This window comes from Labrus bergylta, chromosome 17 (assembly GCF_963930695.1).
Source record: "Labrus bergylta chromosome 17, fLabBer1.1, whole genome shotgun sequence".
Taxonomy (NCBI): Eukaryota; Metazoa; Chordata; class Actinopteri; order Labriformes; family Labridae; genus Labrus; species Labrus bergylta.
In genome coordinates this window covers 21840870-21865624 of record NC_089211.1, presented here as the reverse complement: position 1 = coordinate 21865624, position 24755 = coordinate 21840870, and the positions used below count along the sequence as shown (strand labels likewise).

The following is a 24755-nucleotide window of genomic DNA, read 5'->3' as shown; positions in this document are numbered from 1 at the left end:
TTTGGGGGGAAAAAAAGGGTTATTGTTTGCATTATTTCTGGCCTTAAGCAGTCGCTCCTTAATTCTGCTAAGAATTAAAGTTGCTGCAATGAAAGCTGGGATGTGTGTATAAGCAGATCTGCAAGATGGCTACAGGTTTGTTCTGATATCAGCTGCTTACAGACTGCGGTTTCGCAACAGCGGCGTAACAAAGTTCCGCCCGCCCTTGTACTTACACTTTGCATCAGCGTAATATTGGTGATCCCAGTGCATGAATTCACACTGCATTATGGCGTTGTGGAGCACCGAGAGGAGTGCAAGAGCTATACGACATGTGAGGAAACAGCTGGAGCTCCACTTACACACACCATCAGGCACGCTGTTCCACCTCGCCAGCTCAAACAGATTCTGCCTCTGTCAAGCTATTCCAATGGCAGAACAGGAGTTGGGAGGACTTTGCAACCGTTTGCGACTGTGCATTGCATGCTGCGCCCCACGGCGTAACCCGGATGTAGGTATTCTGCCTTCAAATGGAAGTCTGTACACAACAATCAACAGGGACGGTATAAATGCTATCATGTGCTAAACTCCGCCCCCTTCTAATTATAAATGATTATAAATGATTCTTTAAATATCTTAAACAGATCGTTTTAATTTTGGTGGAACCTAGAGTAGTGACCGAAACGAACACATAAAGTCTCTACATGGACTAATTTTCACAGCTCAAGCACTGTAGCAGAATCCTCTTATATTCCCTTTCACAATGGGAATAAGTGACAGATGTTATAGCACGCCCTTTGATTTGTTGATCATTGCACTTACAGGCCACTTACTTTTGACTAATGACACAAGTTTAGTGTTATAGAAAGTGGAGATGCTAAGAAACTAATTTAGCAGATTGTTTGTTAAGTTAAGTTCATGTCAATAATCCAGCAGCACCTGCCTGTGAATGTGAAGCTCAGACTGCTTGTTTCATACACGCTGCACCTCTTTACAACTGTAACGCATAAATGAGTTCATACTCTGAGTCTTCAACGTGATGGAGCCTGTTGGTTTTGTGGGAAAGCATAAAGGTGGTGAAACAGCGAAGCTTCGTCACAGTGCTGTTGCAGAATCTATATGTAAAGGCCATCTTCTAACTTTTTACCTGAAAAATATTTGACTACAATCTTATCCTTACTGTATTGTTATTTTCCCCATATGACTGACTGTCAAACCAACTAAAATTATGATTAATACAAAAGGGTACTCATGCAGGCCTAGAGTTAGAAGGACACAGCAAACGTTTGTAAGTCTCCTACTGGTAGAATAGAGTAGAATTACTTTATTGATCCCAAACTGGGAAATTGTGGCGTTACAGCAGCAGGTTGTCCAAACACACAATATGAGCAAAAAAACCACAATATTAGCAAATTTAAACACAATATGATATTTAATACAAAGTAAATAAGCACTAAAAATATCAAAACTAAGAATGGGAATATATACAACCAGGATTTAACTTGGCATTACTAGTCTTAAATATGAAAATATTACAACATACTTTGCTGGAGACAAATGTAAATGTGCAAAAACAGAGTTGTAAATGGACAGTATTGACATAGGGAGCAGTCCAGAGCTGTGCAATCAGTGATACATCAGTTAAAGTGCAGGAGTGTAGACATATTATCAGCAGAAACTATTCAATATAACGGCGAGTGGACAGACAAACGAAGTGAACTTGAGTGCAGGGATAATTTGTAAATTTAAACATGTGCAGAACAGATTACAGTATGGAGAGACAGATAAGGTATTTAAGCATCTCAAATTCTAGTGTAAATTTCTTGTATCGGAAAGGGAAAAGTGGTATGCTATGGGAACATCCCTAATGACAGCCAGCAGGACAAAAGCCTTAATGAGAATGTGTGAGTATGGCTACTGGCCAGACTGCATGTTTGGTTATAGGAGCTCCTCCCACCTCCTTGTGCTCTCTCCACGCCGCCGCCGCTGCTGCTGCTGCTGCTGCTGCTGCTGCAGAGGACTCCTCCTGCTCCGCCTCAACACTCCACCTCTGCACACACAGCACCAGCAACAGCAGCAGTAGTAGTAGCAGCACAAGCCTGCAGCAGCAGAAGCAGCACACTTGTCTCCTCCTCGGTTATTAACCTGTCGCATGTGGGATACATGAGGAACGACGGATATCTGCTCGTCCTGGAATAACAACAGCAGCTTCAATTACACCTTTTTTTTTTTTTTTTGTGTGTGTGTGTGTGTGTGTATTTTTCTGGAGACGTTTTGTGTTACCAGGGAGGAATTAAGTCCAAGCAGGTAAGCAGGCAGTGGGCACGAGATAACCTTGGCTACTTTAGCTGGTTATAATGTAGCTTTCCTCCCCCTCTTCAGACTCTACTCACCTGTTTTTGTTGCTGGTTTTTGGCTACTTATGAAGGCTACGTCGCGCCAAGTTGCCATAGTTACATTTCCGATAAGTGGTTTTAATGCAGGTACTAAAAAAAAAAAAAAAAAAAAAGCCATTGTTGTCAGTTCCCTCAGTGCGAGAGGACATATTGCATTTTCTCTTTCATTAAGCCACCAGTTAGGCAAACAAGTGTCTCTTAACCAAACCTTCATTTATCAGACCTTCAAACGGAGGTTTTAAAAAAAGACACACGAGGAGTATCGACAACCCTGTGAGTTAAAACAGGGGCTTAAGAATGGTTTTTAATGTGTAAGTTTTCAGATTTTTGCCAGAAGTTCACAAGTTTTGGCGGAAATCCCTCTCGTGTATCGAAAAAACAGGTTGTGCCCCCCCCAAAAAAAATGAATGAGCTGTGTGAGTGAGGCAGCCGTGACAAATGTTGCTCGTAAAGAATTTGGTTTCAAAGTGGGTGACTAAACACTGATTTGACCTGGTTATTTCACCGTAATACTAGATAGGCTATGGGTTTTCTAATATTTTCATTCTGAATAAGTGGAGAAATTTCCCCAATATTTGAACCTAATTAGAGGGAAGAAGCTACCTTATTGTTTTTGACATCAGCAAAAAAAAAACATTAACAATGCTCACACAGAGGAGTATGTTCTAACTGGCCTATATACCTGGAATTATTGCAAACATAAGAAGGATTAGATTTGCCCCTGTGTTGGGAGGAGGGGGGGTCAAACGTGACTGCTGCTGCTTGCTGCAGAGGGATCCACACAAAGTGCAGTTTTACCAGCTGTTGACAGTTGATAAGCCCTCTAACATTCACCTTAATTACTCCTCCTGGTCACTATATCTTTGGGCTATTTAAACTGCAGCCACCCTGTCTGACATTGTTGCCTGGCTGCATTCTTCAATGCATTACAGCTTGCTAATATCTAGCCTATTTATTGTATGAATCCGACATATGGTTTTGGCTTTTAGACTAAAAAGATGGCATGTTTAGAGTCCCTTTTAAGTTTTTGTTTTGTCAGTGAAATTGAATGTGCCTTTTGAGACATCTAGTGGCCAGGCACGTGTGTTATGTGATGTGCACTGTATGGGCAGAGGTCAGGGGGGACGTGTGGCTTGTTTTGCTGAAAACTGTAAATTTAACATCAAAACAACACCATTACCTCATTATCTCCTGCGCAGCTTCCCCCCCCTCCCTAGCCACCAACTTGTAACACGCTCATGATATGTCTTTCATACCCTCTGTTTTATTTTGAAGGTATAGGTTTTGAAATGTGTCATATGGCTGAACATCTGGCATGAGTGTGTGTGTGTGTGTGTTCTTAAGTGAGAAATATTGAACCTTGAGCTTGAGAAGGTGTGGGGAATGTAGACAGCCGGGTCTATCTCTGTTCAAACAAAAAGGGCATGAACATGTAAACAAGAGCGAGAGGAACTGAATGTAAGGTGCTTTTTGAGCAGCTTCTGTATTCACTTGTACTTGTACAGAGTTATCCAGATTTTTAAACTTCAACATGATTCTAGAAAATAAATATCCATTCCTGGTTTGATACCATGGCAACAACAATTATTGGAATTACAGATTCCTGCACGCTGTCTCATTTGCACAAATACATGTGCAGCATTTAATACATTTATACAATATAGAGAATACTCTCTGTTGTTAGCTCACAGCGACTCTTCCATAAGAAATATGACTTGGTACTTGGCTTTAAAGTACCTGGGATTTCTTTACTGCCTTGTATAGTTTTGATAAACCTCCAATCCGATCCCCTGATTTAGTTTTTTATGAAATGGAAATGACAAAGTGTCTCCCGGACACTAAACACATCATCTATGCATTGAACCATAACCTCTCCCTAGCCATTTTCTGGACTGCCAGTGAGTCTTTTTTCTTTTCTTCTAAAACAGCAGGTCTGTAAGTGTAATGATCTGCGTCTCTGATCAGTCATCACTTCAGATGACTCATGCACAACGCCACGAGATGTTGAGCAAGTTTTGGTTTCCTCTGTTGTCGCAGGAACGGTTAAACAAACAGTGAGCTAGTGGGTGCTTTCCTGCCCGACCTGAGTCAGACAGAACAAAGAAAAATGTAAACATGTATTATCTTTGCCAACAGGAAATCTCTTCACGCTTATAGGATTAGTAGATCGCAAGGTTGTCACTGGTGCCGTGAGTTACCAGAAGTCTCAATGTGTCTTCAGCATTCCTTATCTTCTGTTGTGGTATTTTTTTGATCGTTAAATAAATGTAGATTGCCAGAGACGTTTAGCCTCCCTTAAAGCATACATGGAGAGTTTTTCATTGACTTAAGAGTGGGATTATTCACAAACCTTTATACTCAATTTTTAGTTTTTTTTTGCAGTTAATGAGTGTAGATGGTGGGGGGGGGGTAATGTTGCTTTGAGTCATCGCAGCACCTTGTTGAAAGGCAATTAAAGCTGTTTAAAGACCACAAAGAGGAACACCCAGATGCAAGGAAACAAGTGATCTCTCTGAAATGGTGTTGATCTTCTCACTGTCAGTCCAGTTAAACGGCACACACAGAGGGAGAGGAAGGAGGTGTGTGTGTGTGTGGGTCAGTTTGTTTGTGAGAGGAGGAGGAGGACACATGTGGAGTGGGAGGTTTGTGTGTGTCTGAGTGTGTGCAGAGGGGGGGGAAGGGGAGGTTGTCGTGAGTGTGAGATTCACCCTTGTGAGACTTGCGCCTTTAGACATTCCTGACATACCGACCTCCGGGATGCTTGAGGCTCCTCCGTCTTCTTCTAGCGTGTTGGGGGCTGCGGAGGACCCCGGAGGGCTTTTATGTCACACGGCTCACACCGGCAGGGCCTTTGGTTGAACAGAAACCACATACCCTCTAATTTAGGAGGCCATGGGAACAAGTAGCACAGCAGACTGCAGGTCGTCTAAAGTTACATCCGCAGATGACACTTAAATCTTAACTGGGGTCTTCTATGAGCTTAAAAACACTTGACAGCATTGACTCCCTCAACACTGCCAAAACAATTAGAAGTAGTACTTTTTTAATTGCTTATTCTTTTTTAGACACCTTGATTAAGAAAAACATACATCCCCTCAAAAAAGAAGGCAAAACATCAACTAGGGCTTCTATTTCCAACACCTTTACTAACTTTCTTATATTCCAAATCTTTTAATCTCATTGTGTGAAAATAACAAAATCTTTTTTTATGTCCATTAGCTTTAGAATTTGACTTCCTTAAAAGGGGTATGAGGTTGTTGTGAGTGTGCCAGTCAGTGTACAGATTGGATTCAATAATTATTCGACCCTCAATTTACCAATTCTGGTAAATTATCCCGTGAAAATAACAAACATAAAGAGCGTGGTGCTGGCAGAGAGTGCTGTGTTAGTCAAAGCTGGAAAAATGTCAGCAGTCCTTGTTTTTTTGCAAATATTATGTTATTAAATTCAAAGAAATGGGTTGTTATTCACAAGCGGCCATTACTCAAGTCTAAGTATTGAAATCAGGGTTAAAAAATGACTAAATATATGTATGTATTTATTTGTAAAGCTCTTGTACATTTTGATACGATCAATGATTAAGAAAACAGAGATTTCATAAGTAGATTAAATTTTGACAACCTAAGTAAAGAGCTGAAAACTGAAGATATAAATCCTGTTTTTCTAATTGGTGCATCCCTGATCTGTCTCTTTTTGATGCTCTAATTTGTGTTATTTGTTAAGTATGGGAGAGGGAATTATGAAGCTGATGGGAAAAGCCATGGGTCATATGTAGTTTGAACAGCATTACTTGGTTACAAAGACGTGTGGTTATTTTTATGACTATTGTGCATAAATACTCTTTTTCTTCTAACAATATTCTTTCTTCTTCTTTATCTTTTCTCAACATACTGCCTTTTGATCAACTTCTTGTGACGTTGCAACCTTGCTTGGGCCAGCCATGACAGTTCATCTCGTTGCTGCCAGATCAGTCTACAGCCCCTTCTGACCAAACCCTGATTTAGCAATCCAAAGATGTCAGCGTGCAGTGACTTTGCAGAACACGTGTGGAAACCCGGCTCTTGTAAGAACTGCTTCCACCCGCTTAGTGCGCACCACAAGGCTGTCGGCAGCTTGGGGGGCAGTGTGCCAGCCGCTTGTTTGAAGAGCAGCCTGGGAGGTGATGAAGAAGCTGGAGTAACAGCGCCTTCACCCTACAGCAAACCAACCATTGCTGTCAAACCCACTATGATGAGCCTTGACACCAACGAGTCAATGACCGATGTAAACATGAATATCGAGCAGGTGATTCTCCTAAATGTGCCTTTCCTGTAATAAACCTAGGATTTCATTACTGCCTGAAGAGTATCTTTTATTTAATTTGTGCTATTTTTTTGTGTTACAGGAGCACACAAAGAGCCCGGTTGAGCGGTTGGGCCTGAAGAAACTCTTGGACCTGTCGTCTCTTTACATTGACAGCAATGGCTGCAACAAGGCCCATAGAGAAGCGGTTCTTAAGAGCCCTGAAACAAAGAAGGACTACAACAACTGCTTCTCTCTGGGTTCTTTATCCCCCAACAGCCTGCCCAAAGACTCCATGATCATCAGCAACATCTTTGTCACCCAGGAGGAGGGTAGGAGTTCTCAGAGTTTGAAGAAGAACGCCAATGGAGACAATTGTAGGCAGCTGAATACAAACACAACAAGAACCAAGAGCACTTACAATGGAATTGGTGTTTCTGCCAAGGCAAATCATCAGGAGTCCAATCAGGCATCCGTTGAGATACCTTTTCCTGTGGATATTGTCCCTTCCAATCCTGCCACTGTTCATGTTAATGGTATCAGCAGTGGAAGTACTTCTACAGTAACAACAAAGACATCCAGCACTTCCTCGATCACTGCCATAAGTGTGGACACCACCAGTCACAATCTCCCATCATCCCTTCATTCTCCTCCCGTCCTGTATGAACAGACAAGCCTATCAGACTCCACTTGTTCTTATCGAAGTAGTACAGACTCACTTCCAGGGGCAGAAGGTCCTGGAGGTAAACTAGTCCGGACTGGGAGCCCCAAAAGCCCATCAAACATGGGTAGTTTTGAGTCGGCTCCAAGTTCTCCTGAGGGTAAGCCAAACTCGGAACCCATTTATGCCGAGAGCACCAAGAAAAAGCGCAGGCCGCTAGGAAATGGGGTGCAATCCAATGGAGTACAATCCAATCCAGAGTCTCCCAACCAGACTCAGATCTTGTCCATGTGCTCTGAGCTTACAGGAGAAACTCAACGGGCCACCATTACTGTAATGGCCACTCACACAGAGGAGAACAACAGGACTTTCTACCTGAGTAGTCCAGATTCAGCCATCAGCACCCAATGCCACTTCAGCCCCACAGCTCATAAAAACCCCAGCAGCCCTGCCTTCCAATGGCCCAGTCCTAGCCACAGCACACCTTCTTTGGCTACAGAAGTCAGCCATTCCCCAACTTTCCACCCTCGGCCTTCGTCCAGCCCACCCATTCCTCCGAAAAGGACAAGCCGCTCCCCCAAACTGGGCACCTCCAGCCTTTCATCGTCCATGTCCTCTCCAGTCCCTCTTCCAGAACTCCCAAGACTTGGAACCTCCAGCCTCTCACCGTCCATCTCATCTCCAGTTCCCCTCCCAGAACTCCCCAGGCTTTTCCTGGTCTCTGCCATAGAGGGCCACTTCAAAGTCCATACCGAAAGCCCCAGTGCAGCAGCATCCGAACGCTGGCACAAGCACCACCACCACAATTCTGGCTGGAACTGTCGAATTGAGGAAGAAGAGGAGGAGGAGGAAAGAGAGCGAAAAGAAGGAGACAAGAAGAAGCTGGCTGCCAGCCCTGGGACAACCTCTCGGGTGACAGGCCTGGTCAATGGTGCTGCTGTCTGGAAGGAGGCCAAGGACTGGAAGGCCCACAGCAGCCCCCCTCCGATGACAGAGCCAGGCACGGCCCCCCCATCTGCCCCCAACAATGGTGCTTGTCAGGGGGAGACTGAAGGCACCGGTGCAGAGGAAGAGGGCAAGCAGAACGGGAGCATGCCGGCCAGGCAACCGTTGCATGGCAGCTCATCAGAACTGTTGGCAGCAGGGAAGGGCGCTGCCAACAATGAACCCAATCCCCCACCTCCCCCACCTAAGAAACTGCACAGGTAAGACTGTCAAAGATCTCTTTGTTTGGCTTTTTAATTCATTATTAACCCCTCAACTGTTCACAACACTTGAACTGTATCAAGCGGGGGCTGTAGTTGATGAATGTAACAGAAACATATGTCAATCATTTTTGTCTTGTTTTCTGTGAAATATCACAGTTAAATCAGTTTTAGCTCAGATCTGGGGTCATGACATTGCTCATTCAGTTTTGACCAATGGGGAAATTCCACAAGGGATTCAGTCTACAATATGAAGAAATGGTAATTGGGACCATCCAAACAAAGTGGTATAAATTTAAATCGATCGAGTTTAAGTTAGTTTAAGTTATAATGTTTCTTCATTTCTCATACTGATCTTTATGCTGTACAAGGGAAAATCCCAGAATGTAGACCAACTATATTGACGAAGCATTGGTTCTTAATATTGTTAAAGATAAGGAAACTGCAGTAAAAAGATCTTACAGTGGTTTAATAACACACCGTAGTACATACCTTCAGGAACATGTATGCTATGCTATGCATTTATTAGAGGAAAACGACTCATTGTAACACATATTGCGTGCCTGTGCTCCAGTCTCCTTCTGCAACTTGCATTAAAATTGATGCAACTGTAATTCAGACATGGCACTGGGGTTTCATTATATTCTATAATTTAGCACTTACATAACACACTTAGCTTAAATGCAGAAACATGTTTTGCTCTCGGATGGAAAACTATAAATAGTCTTGGGGCACCTTATGGAATATAAGCTTACTCCCAGTGTGTTATGAGCACACACATGTATCTTAGTGCAGTCATCTGTGTGAATCTTACTGTGCCTTCTCCTTTCAGAGCATCATTATTCTTCCTTGAATCAGCCTCCATTCTTGAGCCTTGTGATCATTCAAACTGTTCCGGCATAGTCCTCAATGCGTGCCTTGTTCTATTCACGCTTGTAATGTGACTTTTTCAATTCTAATTAACACAGAAAGTGGGTCTGTTAAACAGTCCCCCTGCTGTGTCACATTGCTGTAAATTTGTTTTGGCTGCAGGACAATAGGCAGAACTGTAAAAAGAAACCAAAAAAAAAAAAAACAGGCCTTGTTCCATTGATATTGTCACGCAGGGACAAAGCGGTCATTACAAGAGATTCAGATGCATCTTCTGGGAGAAAAAAAATAATCATGTGTAAACCGATTTAGCTTTATATCATTTATTTATACAAATTGTTGATGAATCGGCCAAACGTATTATTTGCAAGGCTTGATAAAAGTATCTAATTCCATCTCCCATAGGATATCAATGTTGATGCATTTTCAGTATTTATTTAAGGGGCTCCTAACCTAAATAGTTGTTTGGTAGCAGCAGCATTTGAACGTGTGCTTTAGCCTGAGTCTGCATGAGCGAGCCTAAGAATACACTCCACTGTCTGAGTCAGCTACTGAAAGAAGAAACAGAGAAGGGACCTTGTGTTGCAGTTATTAAAACATCAAATGAAGTCTTCAAAATGAACTTTGCTTTTGTCTGAGACGTGGTGATGAAGTGTAGCACACAGCCGTGACTTCCTCAAGACCCAACAGATGTTAAGCGGCTGGAGTCAGCAAAAGCCGAGTGGGAGTGTTTTACTATGAAAAACACATTTTGCTGATCACATTTCAACGGCCCCTTATGTCTGTGGTAATTCTAGTATGGACCCATCTCTCCTGTTATGACATTGTTGACATTCTGCGCTGATAAAAATACACCTTGTTGAGACACATGTGGGAACACGCCTCAAGCCAGCCAGCGACAGTTGTGGCTTACTGGTGTTCCAAGTTTATCTTTGGGTTTAATGTGTTTTATCAACAAGTGTCCCCGGTCACCAGGCAAGCACTGCAAACTCAGTGACAAAGCGCCTTTGGGATTTACATCTAAAATAAATCTGCAAAGCAATCCAAAATGTATTATTGGCAGAAAGAGGAATGTTGAGTGAGCAAAGAATGGAAAAAAATCATAATACTGGACACATACACACGTGCACTTGCTCCCTGGGAAGCAGCATTTTATGTGCTGAATCATTTAAAAGCCACAGATGGTTTGAAAGATCTGCCTCCTAGAATCTGTGACCACAGCGGAAAACACCACATTTTCCCTCCTGACAGGTCGACCTCCACCTCATGTGTCGACGTAAGAGGTGTGTGACTGTGCATGTGCACGAGTTTGAATTGTAAGTGCTCTTCAACATGCGAAGGTGTGTCGATTGGTCAGTGAAGGTTTGCCAGAGGGGAGGGGCTCTGGTGAACAGATTGTTGCCCCTGGCAACTCCCAAAGTGTCCCAGTCTGGCAAGTCAGTGGCCACCAATAGAAGTAGAATTTATAGATCAACCATGTGGATTGGAGTCCACTGAGTTTGACTTGGGTGTGAATTGCCTTTTGCTCGCTAAACTACCGTTCCAAGACGTGCCTCCCCTCCCTCCTCACAGCCATCCCGATGCCTTCTGTGCTGCAGAACAGATAGCATCTTGTTGCTGCCTGACCGACCTAGAACTGCTCTAAAATACAACGTGTCGGTCAACGAGTGAACACTATATATGAGATATGGTGGATTTAATTCTGAGCACTGCTTTTCCTGCTGAGACACACTTTAAATACACATATGACTCGAGTGGAGACAGGGTTCTGTTACTACACATGGAGGGGCTTTAGAGAGACACCGGTCTGATCCAGGAGTATTTTTTGCCTTTCACAAGGACCTCTCCAGCATGAGGTAGGCACCTGATGGAGTCTTTTACTTGTGTCCTCAGTAAGGTTGTCAACATTTATGATACTTTGATAGTTTTTGATGCCATGTGTTTTAAAACGATACAATCTTAAATTTTTTTAAAGATTGATCGTATCAGAACGTTCCAAAGAAGAAGACAGAACTACAGATTCCAGGCGTATTTGAACTCAAAGTCGATGGAGCGAGACGGAGAGCAGCTGTGGTCATTCAGTGTCACAAGTTGATGTTTTCAAGTGCTCTGGACTTTTCTTAAAGGTGTGAAGGTAATGTTAGTATCTGTCTATCTAATTGTCTGATGAAGAGAGAGGGCCCGAAACATTACATGTGATGTTCCATTAAATTCAATTTAATTGCTGTTATGTTAAATGTTTGGATTTTTTTTTTTTGTCCAGTAACCAGTACTTAAACTTCCCCGGATGTGCGTGCCTTTTTGACATGCATGCAACATTTAATTGCTGTTGCAATTCTTGCAAATCTAAAACAAGAAAAGACCTAATATTGGCTGCCGTTGTATCGAAACAGATATTGATATCGTTTGATTTTTACTAGAAACGTATCAAAGTAAAGTTTCTAATCCTCAGTTAGAGAGTAGAATTGATGAAACTTATATTAATAGTCTTTTGAAGGGAAGTGTTGATGCTTTTCTGCGAACAGGAAGCTGGGCGCTGAGTGTATTTTGTTTCAGGAACTAGGTAACAAACCACAGAGCTTTTATAGATACGCACAGGCCTCTGCTTGTTTTTAAAGTCTATCGGGAGCTCAGTAGTTAAAATTCAGATGTGCACCATGCAGAGCGACAGATGGCATTTGGAAAAACTTTTTGCCCTTTTGTCTTCTAATCCTTCCCTACCTTAATTATCTTACTCTTTTATTGGATCGTATCCTGATGGTGAGATTAAATTAGATGTAAGATTAAGAGGATTAGAAGTGAAATTGATTAAGAACAATGTCTGCTGCTTCTCTACGTGATGCGGTGCAAATAAATGAAAGTGGGCTGTAATGAATGAGGGTCGGAGATAGCTGACGGAGGAGATAACAAGGGAAAGGCTGGAGGAGGTTTGAGGAAGATAACGAGGACTGGTGTCAAACATTAATGGAGCTTTGTTTCAGAGACGTGCTTTATAAGGCCATATAACCATGGTTACTATCCTACTATCACAGGACAGAACCAATGAACGCCCTTCTTCTTTGTGCTTTATTGTGACACATAGTAAGCTTTTGAAAGATTGTGTTTGATGCATGTCAACTAAAAGGCAGCATTAGATTATGAAGGTGTGTGCTATATACCACCCTGGCTCAAATTCAATCTGAGTCTGCATGCTTCTCCCCGTGGATTACGAGTCATCGTACAGTCGTTGGTAGTGAGTGAGTTGTGTTGCAGTTTTTAATCTCTGTACATTTCATAACCTGCTGCCAATTTTTTTTGGTCTGTGATGCCTCCATTTCCATGCACATTGACAGTGCGTTCTAACGTGTGTCTTTGTATTTAAGCTCATTACAAAATGGACATTCAGTCCTCTCAGATGACACAATTGTATATATTTACAACAGCGAGGGAGTTAAATTGGGGGGGGGGGGGAGAAGGGGAACCAGTTTTGCAAACTTGATCCACCACAACAACAACAACACTGCCGTTTATTCTGGGTCTCATTTTACGCTGTCACACTGTGCTATCTGTGGCTACTTAGCTGCAACCCCAGTCTGATCCCTTTTTAAAAACTCCCTCACACAGCTTTATTAATACCGCACACATGTCAGGGGAGGGTGTGCATGTCAACAGATCCGCTGTGTTTCTTACCGTAGCGTGATTGTTTACACTCCAAATCTGGGTTGCTGTCGTTGCAGGGGTTGATTGCGGAACAGAAACTTTGACCAACAAGTTTACTGGGTCAATCGTGATATCTCATGTAGGCTTTGTGTCAGTGAAAAAAACAGATTAAACCTACTTTGAGGCAATTAAGAAGTTTATTAATAGATGATTAGGCTGAAATTGTGCATATCAGGGAGAGATATTAAATCCTAATAATCTGGGTTTTTTGTGCTTTTCCGTTGTTATATATTAAAGGTCACATATTATGCAAAATACACTTCACCACGTTTTTCTAACACTAATATGTGTCCGTCTGTCTATTGACATCCCCAATTATGAGAAAAGTCCGTCTTTTTCCAACTCCACTTTTCAGAAAATGTATGCTCGAACAGGCTGTTTGGAGATTTTCCCTTTGTGACATCACAAAGGGCAGTAACCCCTCCCCCAGGTGGGTGACACTCCCACAGCTAGGTTTTAGTTCTCCCCTCTGAGTCTGCCTTCTCACTGTGAACAATAGGACATGGAGCGAGAAAGCCCAAGACACCCAAGCCCTTCCAGAGAGGGGGCGTGGTCAGACACAGCTCATTTACATTTAAAGCTACAGGCACAGAAACAGCCTGTTCTGAGCAGGGCTGAAATAGAGGGGTTGATCAAATACAGGATCAGAGTGGATTTAGAACAAGAAACTTCACAGACATGTTTTGAGCAGCTCTGAGACTTATTTTAACTGGTTGAAAAGGAGAATAATACGTGACCTTTAAAACAAACTGAATATTTTTTGGTAATCTAACAAAAAGTAGACATTCAGAGAAATATTGTGTGCGTTTTCCACTTTTAGGAAACATTTCAAAGGCCAAGAAATATATCAATTCATTTTGAGTGAAGTGAATAATGAGGACAATGCCTGGTTAATTGCAACCCTAAATGCCTCCAGGGATCTTGCATGCTGTCCAAATCAAAGTCAAGTTTTTTTTTTTCTTAAGGTCGCCCTTGCTCTAAGGCTCATCCATGCATGCACATGCACATCCTCCCGCAGGACAGAAGCAATGACGTTCTTTCACCAAGGAAGGAAAATCTCATGTTTTGGATACAAATCTGTGAGATCTAGAGTGAGACGTGCAAAGGCACACGCATACACTCCTAATCCCTGCAGCCATTACACTTTGTCCTCTGCCTCAGCATTTCCACTGACTTTCATCACTGCTCTTTGGTCTGTAAAATGATCCTTTAGCTAAGTGCCCAAAGAGAATACCTAACCCTTTGTCTCCTCTCCTGTGCTCATGTCCTTTTCCCCTCCTCATCTGTTTGTTGTGCTGATTTATGGTGAAATAGAAGTCAGAGGCCGGCAGATGAATGGAGAGAAGAGTCATTTTGTGATGGAAGGGAGGGAAGAGAGATGAAGGGATGGGGTTGGACCCCGTTTCCCTGAGCCATTAGCGAGTCTAATGAGACAAGTGAAAGGCTGTCACTCAAGCTAATTGGTCACCTTGATTATGAAGTCTGCTCATGCATTTTTCACTGGCATTATAAGAGGCCATCAAGGCAAACTGATGAAGATGGAATGCAAAGCTTTTGTGTCTCGTGGATTAAAAAAATGAATCTTAAAATATGCTCTTTAGAAAATAAATACTCTTTATGAAAAGCATTGCATTAGTCATGACTACAAAAGTTTTTGCTTCTAGTTTTAAAAAAAAAACATATTTGTAGAGTTGTATGCCTTTTTATGTTTAGACTTCATTAGAGACATGACACGAAACAAGAGGAGGCAGATCTTAGAAATGACATGATCAGCTGACTTGGTCTTGTATGACTAGCTAACTTAAAGGTGGCTAATGTGAGCTAACATTACCAAGCTTTAGACAGATTTTGAAGTGTAACTAACAAACAGTTTGCTCTCCACATGGTTGCTCCGTTGCGTCTTGTTTTCTTTCTTCAGAAAATATATGACAAGTAAACATATGAAAGTAAGGGGTGTGTTTGTTGTTTTCTGTGTTTGGCTCGATTCTCTTACTCTGAAGATTAAATCAGTGTATCTGAACCTGAGGTTTATTATTTTATGCATTATGTATGCTGTGTTCTCAAATCCTGGCTAATAGATTAGATTAAACTTTGGATTTGTGTCAGTTTGGGGCACTCCTTCTGAACAAAGCAGTACCTCTTATTTCGTCACAGGTTATGTCATGGTCATCTTTAAGTAGTGTTTGTTTTTGTTTCAGTTAGTCTGGTAACCGGCTAAAAACACAGAAGCTTCAAATTCAACTTGGTTTCAAACAGTTCAGTAATAAATTAGAGTTGGTTTTAAAAGTAGTATGTATAGTAGCCTCAAGCAGGGGTATTCATTGTCAGAATTCAAACTTGTATTCCCTTAACTGTCCCAGACTCCAGTGACGATTTTAAATGCTTTGCGCTTCTTCCTCTGGAGCCACAAAAAGCTTCAAACAACTTAATTTTACAAATGTAGAAATAGTCCTCAAACGTTTTGTGCAACTATGTTGGAGCCCCCCTTCAAAGTAACTAACTCAAAGAGAAACTCAAAGAGCAATCACCCAGTTAAAGCCATGCCATAGCTGCAGTTAAAGAAGAGTTCATGTCTCATATAAAGGGGTCAGAGATGCTCAAACAGTTCATCTTTCACAGTTGTTAAAGTTGTTTGTTGCAGTTTGAAATCAACACCAAATAAAGAAGCTCTCCACTTAGACAAGGAAGTGAAACAACTGCTGACGGTTCTTGTTCGTCATTTGTAGAAACATGTGTGCTCTTTCACACAAACTATTTGGTAATAAGTAGTGCTGATAAGAGAACTTCGAGGGGAAGTGTAGTGGTTCCACATCCATAAACAGACGCACACAAAAAGAAAAGTCCGCTTCCTAATGTTTGTAAAAAAAAAAGTCGCACACAGGTGACTGCAATTGAAGGGGGAAAAAATCACTTGAAAGCTTGTTGTGTTTTTTGTCACATCATATTCATTTCTCCCTCTCTCTGTTACAGAGTGTGTGGTGTGATGAGTGGTAGCAACATGGAGCTGGACCGCTGCAGCCAACAAGGGTCAGCAGAGAGTCCTACTTCCTCTCTACGGGGGCTGGGCAGTGCCAGTTTACCCACCGCCTCCACCGACAACCTGACTACTGACACTGGTACGTACTGCTCACTCGTTCAAAGGAGACTTATTCAAACATTTGAGGTGCAGGCGTCAATTTTAAAAAAGCACAAGGGGTCCAATCATCCTACGTGGCTGATAAAGGTTAGTGTGAAGAGTCTGAGATAAATGCAGAAAGTTAGCTTCTTTTGCTACAGGTGTGTCAACGTCTATAGTTGTGACACATTTCCCTGCATGTTAGATGCCTTCCCTTTCTGGCAGTTTTTATTATTTTCAAGTATGAAGATGAACTTTGTCCGGAGTGAAACTGTGCAGCAGCGGTGAAAAGAAGCAGCAGCCTGTCAGTTTATCTCTTCCTCTTTCCTGGTGTTCATTTTCCCCGCTGAGCTTTAGATTTCCACAATTATCAAAACCTGAGACTTGTTTTGGAATGAGTGGCCTGCATTCTCAGTTTAGAAATGATTGTCCTCGTCTGTATGACAGCTTTAAACCTCTGCGACGCTCAGACGCTTGTAATCGCTGAAACTTCCTGGCCAATGTTGTTTGAAGAGATAATTATGGACTCTGATAACGAGAGAAAAAGGGCTTGGCTACATCCTACAGAGTATTTTTTTTTCTTTACAGTCTACCCCCCTTTTAAGAAAGCAGCAATTGAAGACTGCACCGCACAATTATCTCAGTATCTGTCTCCTCTAGTAGCGATGTGAAGCTCCAACTTGTAGTCTTTAATTGACAAATGGATAATAATTGGACGGAAGATGTTTTGAGTGTCACCTTGAATCCAGGATTGTGGAAGATTCCAGATCTTTTGAGGATAAGAGGTATGTGGTTGTAGGAAGGCAAAGCAGTAGGCAATGACAGAAGGGCTGTGGTGAATAAATCAAATTCACAGCTGTCACAGGGCTTTATGATGCGCTCAGTACTTTGAGGCATGGAGAATAGAAACAAGATGTCAATTAGGGTTCTGTCATTGTTTTTTGACTCAATCTGCATTTGTGTCTGTCTAAATTAAAACAATATTTCCAGATGTGTATATGTGGATATCTGTGTACCAACTGTGCAAGGTTGTGACCACAAATTTGCCTTTTGGGGACAATAGGGTATTGTATTGCAGTGTACATTTAATATGGAACAACAGCAAACAGCCAGTTAGCTAAGCCTAGCATAAAGACCTAATGCACCTCTGAAGCTAAATAGTTAACACATTTTATCTTTCGAGACAAGGTTATACAAAAAGAAGGTGGTAAGAAGATTTATTTTACTTTGGACAGAGCTATGCTAGCTTCTTTCCTCTGTTTCCTTACCTTACTTGATGTTATGCTAAGCTATTAGGTAAACCAAACCATTCCTGAAATCGATTTGTTTGAATTTTTTTTTTTTATTATCTTTTTCTTAACCTCAGAATAATTACAGTATTTTGTACATTCAGGGCAAATATACATTTTACTTCAAGTGTAATCCTGATTTTAGTAATAAACCACTGAACGACACCTTAGTTGTGCTTTTTTTTGTTGTTTCCAGCGACTGATCTGCAGATACGCTGATGACACTCTTTTCTATCTTCCAGGATCTCGGGATGCTTCTCGGATGTCTTGTTCCTCTCCATTTACCAGGAGTCCAGCTGCCTCAGCTCCTGCGTCTCCTCATCCGCCCTTCTTCAGCAGCCTAAGTAACCAACCCCCTCCACTCCCAGAGAAGAAAATGGTCAACCGCACCGTATCAGCTCCCGATAGTGCAAACGGAAAACCCTTTGTCCGAGCCTACCCTCGCCTGCCATTCACTGGCTCTGAGAGCAACGTTTGTCGACCTGCTGACGTGAGCTCCCGGGCCAGTTTACCGTCCAGCCCTGTTGATCCGCGACCTTTATTCTCTTCCAATGAGTCTCTGGAGCGATGCCATGCTGTGCTCGGCCGATCCCCCAGATCTCGGACTCTGGACGAGCCTGTGAAGACACACGGGCGTCTGGGCGTCCACTGCCGCAGCAGCATCACCTGCTCCTCTTCTCCACAGCTCAGCGTGCCCTTCTTAGCCTCAGAACCAGGTCTGGCACCAAATCTGGGCTCCAGCTTGCAGCTCCAGACCCTCCTGAGTAACATAGACAGCAGGGAGGGAGTGTACTCCAAACTGGGAGGCCTGTACGCTGAGTCTCTGCGGCGATTGGCATTGAAATGTGAGGATCACTTCACACGCTCCCAGAGGAACCCGCTGAGGTTTGAAGAGAGTAACTGGTCTCTGTTCAGGCTCACGTCTAACAAACCGAGCTGCAACGCAGGAGATGCTGTGTACTACTCTGCTGCCTGCGCCTCCGACACCAGCAACTCCTACGCTGTGAAGGTAAGTCCCAAAAAGAAAGCTTAATTTAAAAACATTTCATTTTGTCTAACTGTATCTTAGTCTTTAGTCACATTCTTAAAGAACTACTTCATGTTAGCACTAACCTATGTGACTAATGCATTTTGTTTCTTGATATTGCTTCACTTGCATCCCCGATATCTAAAAACCCTGATATCTAAAAACCCTGAAAATACGAACCAGCAGCAATTTTAAATGTTTGGTGAACATGAGCTCTTATTTTAGCCCTGACTGTGTAAGAAAAGTTTTCTGGCTCCTATAAATAAGATGAAATTCAAATATAAAGGTTAAGCCTAATTAACACAAGCATCATTATCTTGGAGTCTCTTGTGAATAGGTTCCTTGTTTGAATTCTGAACTCAAATGGAAGACTTTGCCACTTACAGGAGAAGCTGAAGTAATTACATTAATGTAAATATGTTGGTTGGCTTTTAGAAAACTGACTTCTTTGGTAAAATTCTTTAGAGGATGAACAGTATTAAGTCAAATTCTTTACACATCATTCGCCCATATGGCTCTCAGTTTGGGACTGGGACTTTCTAATTGATTTAATTCTCTTTTTTTATTGAATTTTGAATCCTTTCATCATTGTTTTGCAAGCTGTGATTTTAAACACAAGGTACAACAGATGTTATTGGATTGTAAGGCAGGGTAGGTTCAGTGTTTTGATGGTAGTTGCATGAAGAAGAAGACTAATCTGTTGTACTGATTGTGTTTGTTGTCAAGAGAGTAACTTGAAGCTGTCCCAGAACCATTTTTAACATTGTTAAAGAAATAACATGTATAGTTTGTGTTGTAAATTGATCTTTTAAGAAGGGATTTGACCGTTTAAAGATAGAACGAGGAGATTAAAACAGGGCGTAGGTCTCGCTTGTTCTTAGGATAGACATGGGATGGCCCCACTTCAGAATAAACCTCCAGGGAATGTATTGTAAACAACCAGGAAGAAGAAGAATAAGGGTGTGGATTTGGTCTGGTTGACCTTTGTCCAGAAGTCATGTGCTGTACAAAGCAGTGGCTGTTTGTACAGTGAGTGTTGTGCCACGGGGTGTGTGTGTGCCAACACTCTTGTGTAATATCTCAAGGCCCAATTAATCTTTGGATTCCAGGCGAGATTTACAGTCAGACCGACTCCTGCTGCAAGGCCACACACACATTCACACCTAACCAAATACAGCCCAGGGGTTTCAGAAAATACCAATAGTCGTTTTTTATGTAGAATCTGAGAAACACGCGATGAAACACGCTAAGAGGTAATTTTACTAAATAGAAGTGGGCACAGTTAATTCCTTTGCTCAAATGTCACAAAATGTAGTCCACACTTAACCTCTTTACTCATATGTTGATGTGTTTTAAAGGCTATGACCATGTTCCTTTTTAAAGGTTTTTTTTAAATTGGAATATATAGCTGTGCTTGCATTATATGATTAATTGAAAAGCAGACCTGGCTTGTATTTTCATGTGTTGTATCACCAGATTCTTTCTTATACATGGGCATAATACAAACTATGTAGCGTCACATCATCTGCATAAACAATGTTATGGATTAACATCTAGGCGTTGCCCAATACAGTGTGTTGCTGACTGACACTATGCCGAAATACTAAAAAAAATAGTTGTTTTTGTAATTCTGTTTCCTGTAACACACTGAGAGCAAACCCAAATATCACCATAGACTCTCGTATGTTTTTTTTAAAAAGATTTCTAAAGGAAGTTTTTTGCATTTACTCAGTTAAAGTACAGGTTTCAAACTACATCAAAGACATTGATTTCACTTGAACAGGAGCAGGAACTGTACTGGCTTTTACCTTGGAGTCTTCCTAACAAAAATCCCTTTCTTGTGTTTCTTGGCTCCTTTCCCTTCCTGTCTCTCTGTGTGGAATTCTTCTTCTCCCCCCCATCTGTCCCTTTCTTCTCTTTTGCTTCCTCCTCCTCCTCCTCCCACTGTCCTACCTCTCCAGATCTGTAAGAGTCCGTCCATGGAGGCCAAACAGGGCCATCTCTACAGTCTGTCAGTGCAGCAGAGCTTGCCGCCTCACTTCAACCTGCAGCAGGACTGCGGCCACTTCCTCGCTTGTGTCCCCCAGAGCATGCTGCCTTCAGAAGAAGTCTCCGCGGCCAACACACCTGCTTCATCGCAGCCTCAGCAGGCAGACAGAGAGCGGGTGGTGGTCATCACCTCAGAGATCCCTCAACAGACGGCAGCTGACTTTGTCCGGGAGTGGCAGGCGTTCCATAAAACCCAGCCAGAGGTGTACGAACGCCGAGTGTGTTTCCTCCTCCTGCAGCTCTGCAACGGCCTGGAGCACCTGAAAGAGCACGGGGTCACACACCGAGACCTCTGCCTGGAAAATCTTTTGTTGGTTCCCCATCAGCGAAAGTCATCCCAGCTCACCCAACAAACCGCTGACAATAACACCAGTAACAGTGTGGACACTGCACGTCACCTTCCCCGCCTCCTCATCAGCAACTTTGCTAAAGCTAAGCGTCGCTCCTCCGAGGACGCCGCGTCGATCACTGTCGATCCTCGCATCAAACGCGACCACGCAAGATTGGCGCCTGAGATTGTCTCAGCGGCCCAGTACCGAAAATTCGACGAGTTCCAGACAGGAATCTTGATCTACGAGCTCCTCCACCAACCAAATCCATTTGAAGTTAGTCCAGCTCTAAGAGAACAAGACTACCGCTGTGAGGACTTACCTCAAATCCCCTCTGCTTCCCTTTACTCAGCTGGCCTCCAGAGGCTCGCCCAGCTGCTGCTCCAACCTGACCCCATCAAACGCATCCACATCCAGGAGGCCAAGCGCATTCTCCAGAGCCTCCTGTGGGGCCCCAGGAAGGACCTCATGGAGCAGCAGTGGGAGCGACACGGACACCGGGGAGGAGGCTTTGTCGGCGGATCCCGACACGAGGGGCTGCTCAACTGGCTGGATGTGAAACGAGCGCTGCTGATGATGAAGTTCGCAGAACGTTCACTGGAGCCGGAAAGAAATGCAGAGCTAGAGGACTGGTTGTGCTGTCAGTACTTTTCCTCGGCTCACCCTCTGTCTCTCTGCCACACGGCTGAACTGCTCTACTCGCTTAAGTGACGGCTAACCTGATGGTGGAAAATGTGTGAGTGAAGCCGAAGATGTTTTATTGTATGAATGAGAAAGAACAACAATGTCAATACACTGTGGATGGGTCCTTTGGAGATACTGTGAACCTACCCACCTGTTTGTGCTAATGCTACATGCATGAGAGCCTAGCATCAAGCTAGGCGTCCACTTTCAGTATCCTGCTACGGACTGATTATCAAAGTAGTGATCTGTGAAAATTCTGCTGTTTTTTGTTGTTACACGGACAAAATCACTAAAACACACTCTTATCGACTACTGATGCTGCAGTTAAAAAAAATAAAATATGGATGGCATTCATAATTCTGTAACACACTTACCAAAGTTTCATGTTTGACCATGTATTGTTGTGTGTATTTATTAAACAACAAGTAAGACATTTACCCACTGAGAACAGGCTAATAAGACATAACCTCCCTCTGTGTCATCTAAGTTTGCAAAGTAACGCTGTGTGGTATCTCAATGTGCAGCTAACTTTTAGCGTCTGATATATTTACAGAAATATGACGTCACCTGCGGGCTTTCACTGTTGCACCTTTTTCTGTCATATTTATTCTACCAAGGGATGTTGTTTGGCAACTTATTTCAAAGTGGATTGGATGCTAATTTAAATTCAGACTAGTTGACTTGTATAACGGTAGGAAAACACTCGGAAAGGAGTGAGCAAAATGTGTTGAACACGACTAAACACTGGATCACGAAGTCTGTGGGTAAACAATGTCAAATATTTGGTTTGCAGAGTGTAGTTAACGTTAGCATTGTTAGCTCCGCTAGCCTTCGATTCTACTCGCAGGATAACTTCCACATGCCTTTGCTGGTTACGCATTGCTCTGGTGGATTGGTTATATGCAAGTCGAACATACGACTTTATCTCCACTTTCTAGATCAAAATACTGCCATACTGCTCTGCGCTAAAAGATGCCGTCCGTCCTCTGTGCTGGTTTACATCCAGGTTGTAGAGAACTACACAGTAGCCATTAACCAGAGCTACAGCGGCGGCTAGTGGCTGGCAGCTGCATTACAGCTTCGACACAACATTTGATCGGCATTGTTGGCCCCTAAATTGATCAAAACAAATTAATAGTTAGTTTAATTTTGGTGCTGACAAGTGAGGGAGATGATGTTTGATTATTTAATCATCTAATGGTTCACATCCCTAGTTCATTCATGGGTACATGGTGCTGTATACTGTTAACAACACAGTTCATATTTATTTAACCAGATGAACAGAGTTAGAGAACAAAACTCCCATTCCTGAGGGGGTACTGTAGTCTGTGCTCACACACTGTCCTTGTTAGACAGCATTGCATAATGAAGATTAGTTTAGATTAATCGTAAATCACACTGTCTGACACAACTCAATAGTAATGGGATTTACCAACAAAGTGAGTGATTTTCTTCTACTGAATGGACGCCCCGATGTCTAGTGCTTACTTTGAGAACCTTTGTTTTTTTTTAACGTTTTGACATTTGTCACAGTGCCTTTTGTTCTTGTGTGCATCATACGTATGTGTTACAGTGACTCCGAAGCCAAATGTAAATATGACTGATCATTTCGTCCTTTGTGAAACTGGCCTTTCACAGAATGTTCTGGAAACAGTTTTGTACAGTGATTTGTAGATGTTAAAAGAAGAAGAAAAGAAAAAAAATGAGCCCGAGCAGGTCTTACAAAGCCATGAAAAAAAAGCAGCAGTTCAAAATATTTATGTTCTAATTTGTTATCCTGTAGTACTCACTGGAATTCCTCTTGTGTTTATTTCCATACGTGGATTATCAATAAGGTTTGTGTTGTTTGGGCACCGCAGCAGCTGGGCCTGTTTTTTTTTTTTTTCGCCTCCAGTGTCCCATGTAGGCTTCAGAGAAAACTTTATATAATGGTTGTTTTACCTTCAACGAATACTTCTTCATATAGTCCATTGTAGCAAGAATAACCAGCCTGCATGCAGGTTTTCGTTCCATGACTGACTGTTGTATCTAATATCCAATGGAAAAGGAGAAAAAAAAAAAAACATGGTCCCACTCACAGCTAATACGTTATTGATTGGAATTATTTTGTGTGCCTCACCTATTAGCATCTATGAATAAACTGTGCATATATTTTTCTCACAGTATCCTCTGTTCTTTTGATTGTTTTTCTCGGTGTGTGGGTTATGAAATCCAAATGGTTATGCGTATGTTCAATGAAACGATCTTAGTCTTTGTTTCCACATAGTCGCCCAAATAGTTTAATTTAAAAGTCTGCAAAAAAAAAAAAGACATTTGACAGCACAGACATGAAAGGTTGCAGGGTGTTATGTTGAAGAACAAAATGAGCCTGACTGCAAAGAAAGTTAACACCGATCAGCCATAACATATGTCCACCGCTGCAATCCAATATTTTTTGGTTCTTGAAGTCGTAGTGGGTTTTGTACTGCAGTGCTTTATATTTAAATAAGTTCCTCATGTTTTGCTCCCCTCGTATTTGATCAGGGAGTTTGCAAAATATCTGTACCACCTTCCACTGTAATGCACTCCAGTTCACCACCACCAACTACGGCTTCTATAACAAATGCAAAGTGGAATTATCACCTTTCTGACCACGTCAACACAAAGTGAAGATGTAGAAGTCGATGGTGGAATTTCTGACTTGCATGCATTAAATTGCAGAGTTGGTCATAATCTTAATGCTGATGGTTGATCTTAGCTTTGTTATGTAGATTTTCTGAAGCTCTAAAGTGCCGTGTGCAAAACTACTCAGCCTCTTTTTTAGTTAAATCAGTTTAACTTCTAGTGATGAAAGATACAACAGAGAACTCAAAGTACTTTTTTTGAAATTTTCTAAATCCAAAACAAAAAACACCAACCAGAATTTATATTTGTAGACACTTCAAATCCATTATCACCCCTGGGTTAGGGTTAGGGTTAGGGTTAGGGTTAGCGATGAGAAAAAAACTGAAACTTGAGGTTAAGTGTCTTGCCCAAGGACACATCGGACATGGCCATTCTGATCAGGATATATAACATAGCAAGTGAATACATTATTGTTCCTAACTTTTTTCCTAAAAAGCAATGTAAGGATATTTTAAAATGAGACAGTTTTTAAGTATGTAAATAAACTATCTTAGTTCATTATGAGAG

General features: G+C 42.1%; 1 protein-coding gene across 1 annotated transcript; it reads left to right on the top strand.

The window, feature by feature from the left end:
- The first annotated feature begins 2017 nt into the window (after nucleotides 1–2017).
- LOC109987354 (PEAK1 related, kinase-activating pseudokinase 1) lies at nucleotides 2018–23749 on the top strand. Its single transcript, XM_020638400.3, has 6 exons — nucleotides 2018–2286; nucleotides 6314–6659; nucleotides 6760–8522; nucleotides 16062–16207; nucleotides 17738–18504; nucleotides 20484–23749. The coding sequence occupies exons 2-6, from the start codon at nucleotides 6390–6392 to the stop codon at nucleotides 21609–21611; spliced, it is 4074 nt and encodes a 1357-aa protein (XP_020494056.3). The 5' UTR covers nucleotides 2018–2286; nucleotides 6314–6389; the 3' UTR covers nucleotides 21612–23749.
- Nucleotides 23750–24755: the final 1006 nt, after the last annotated feature.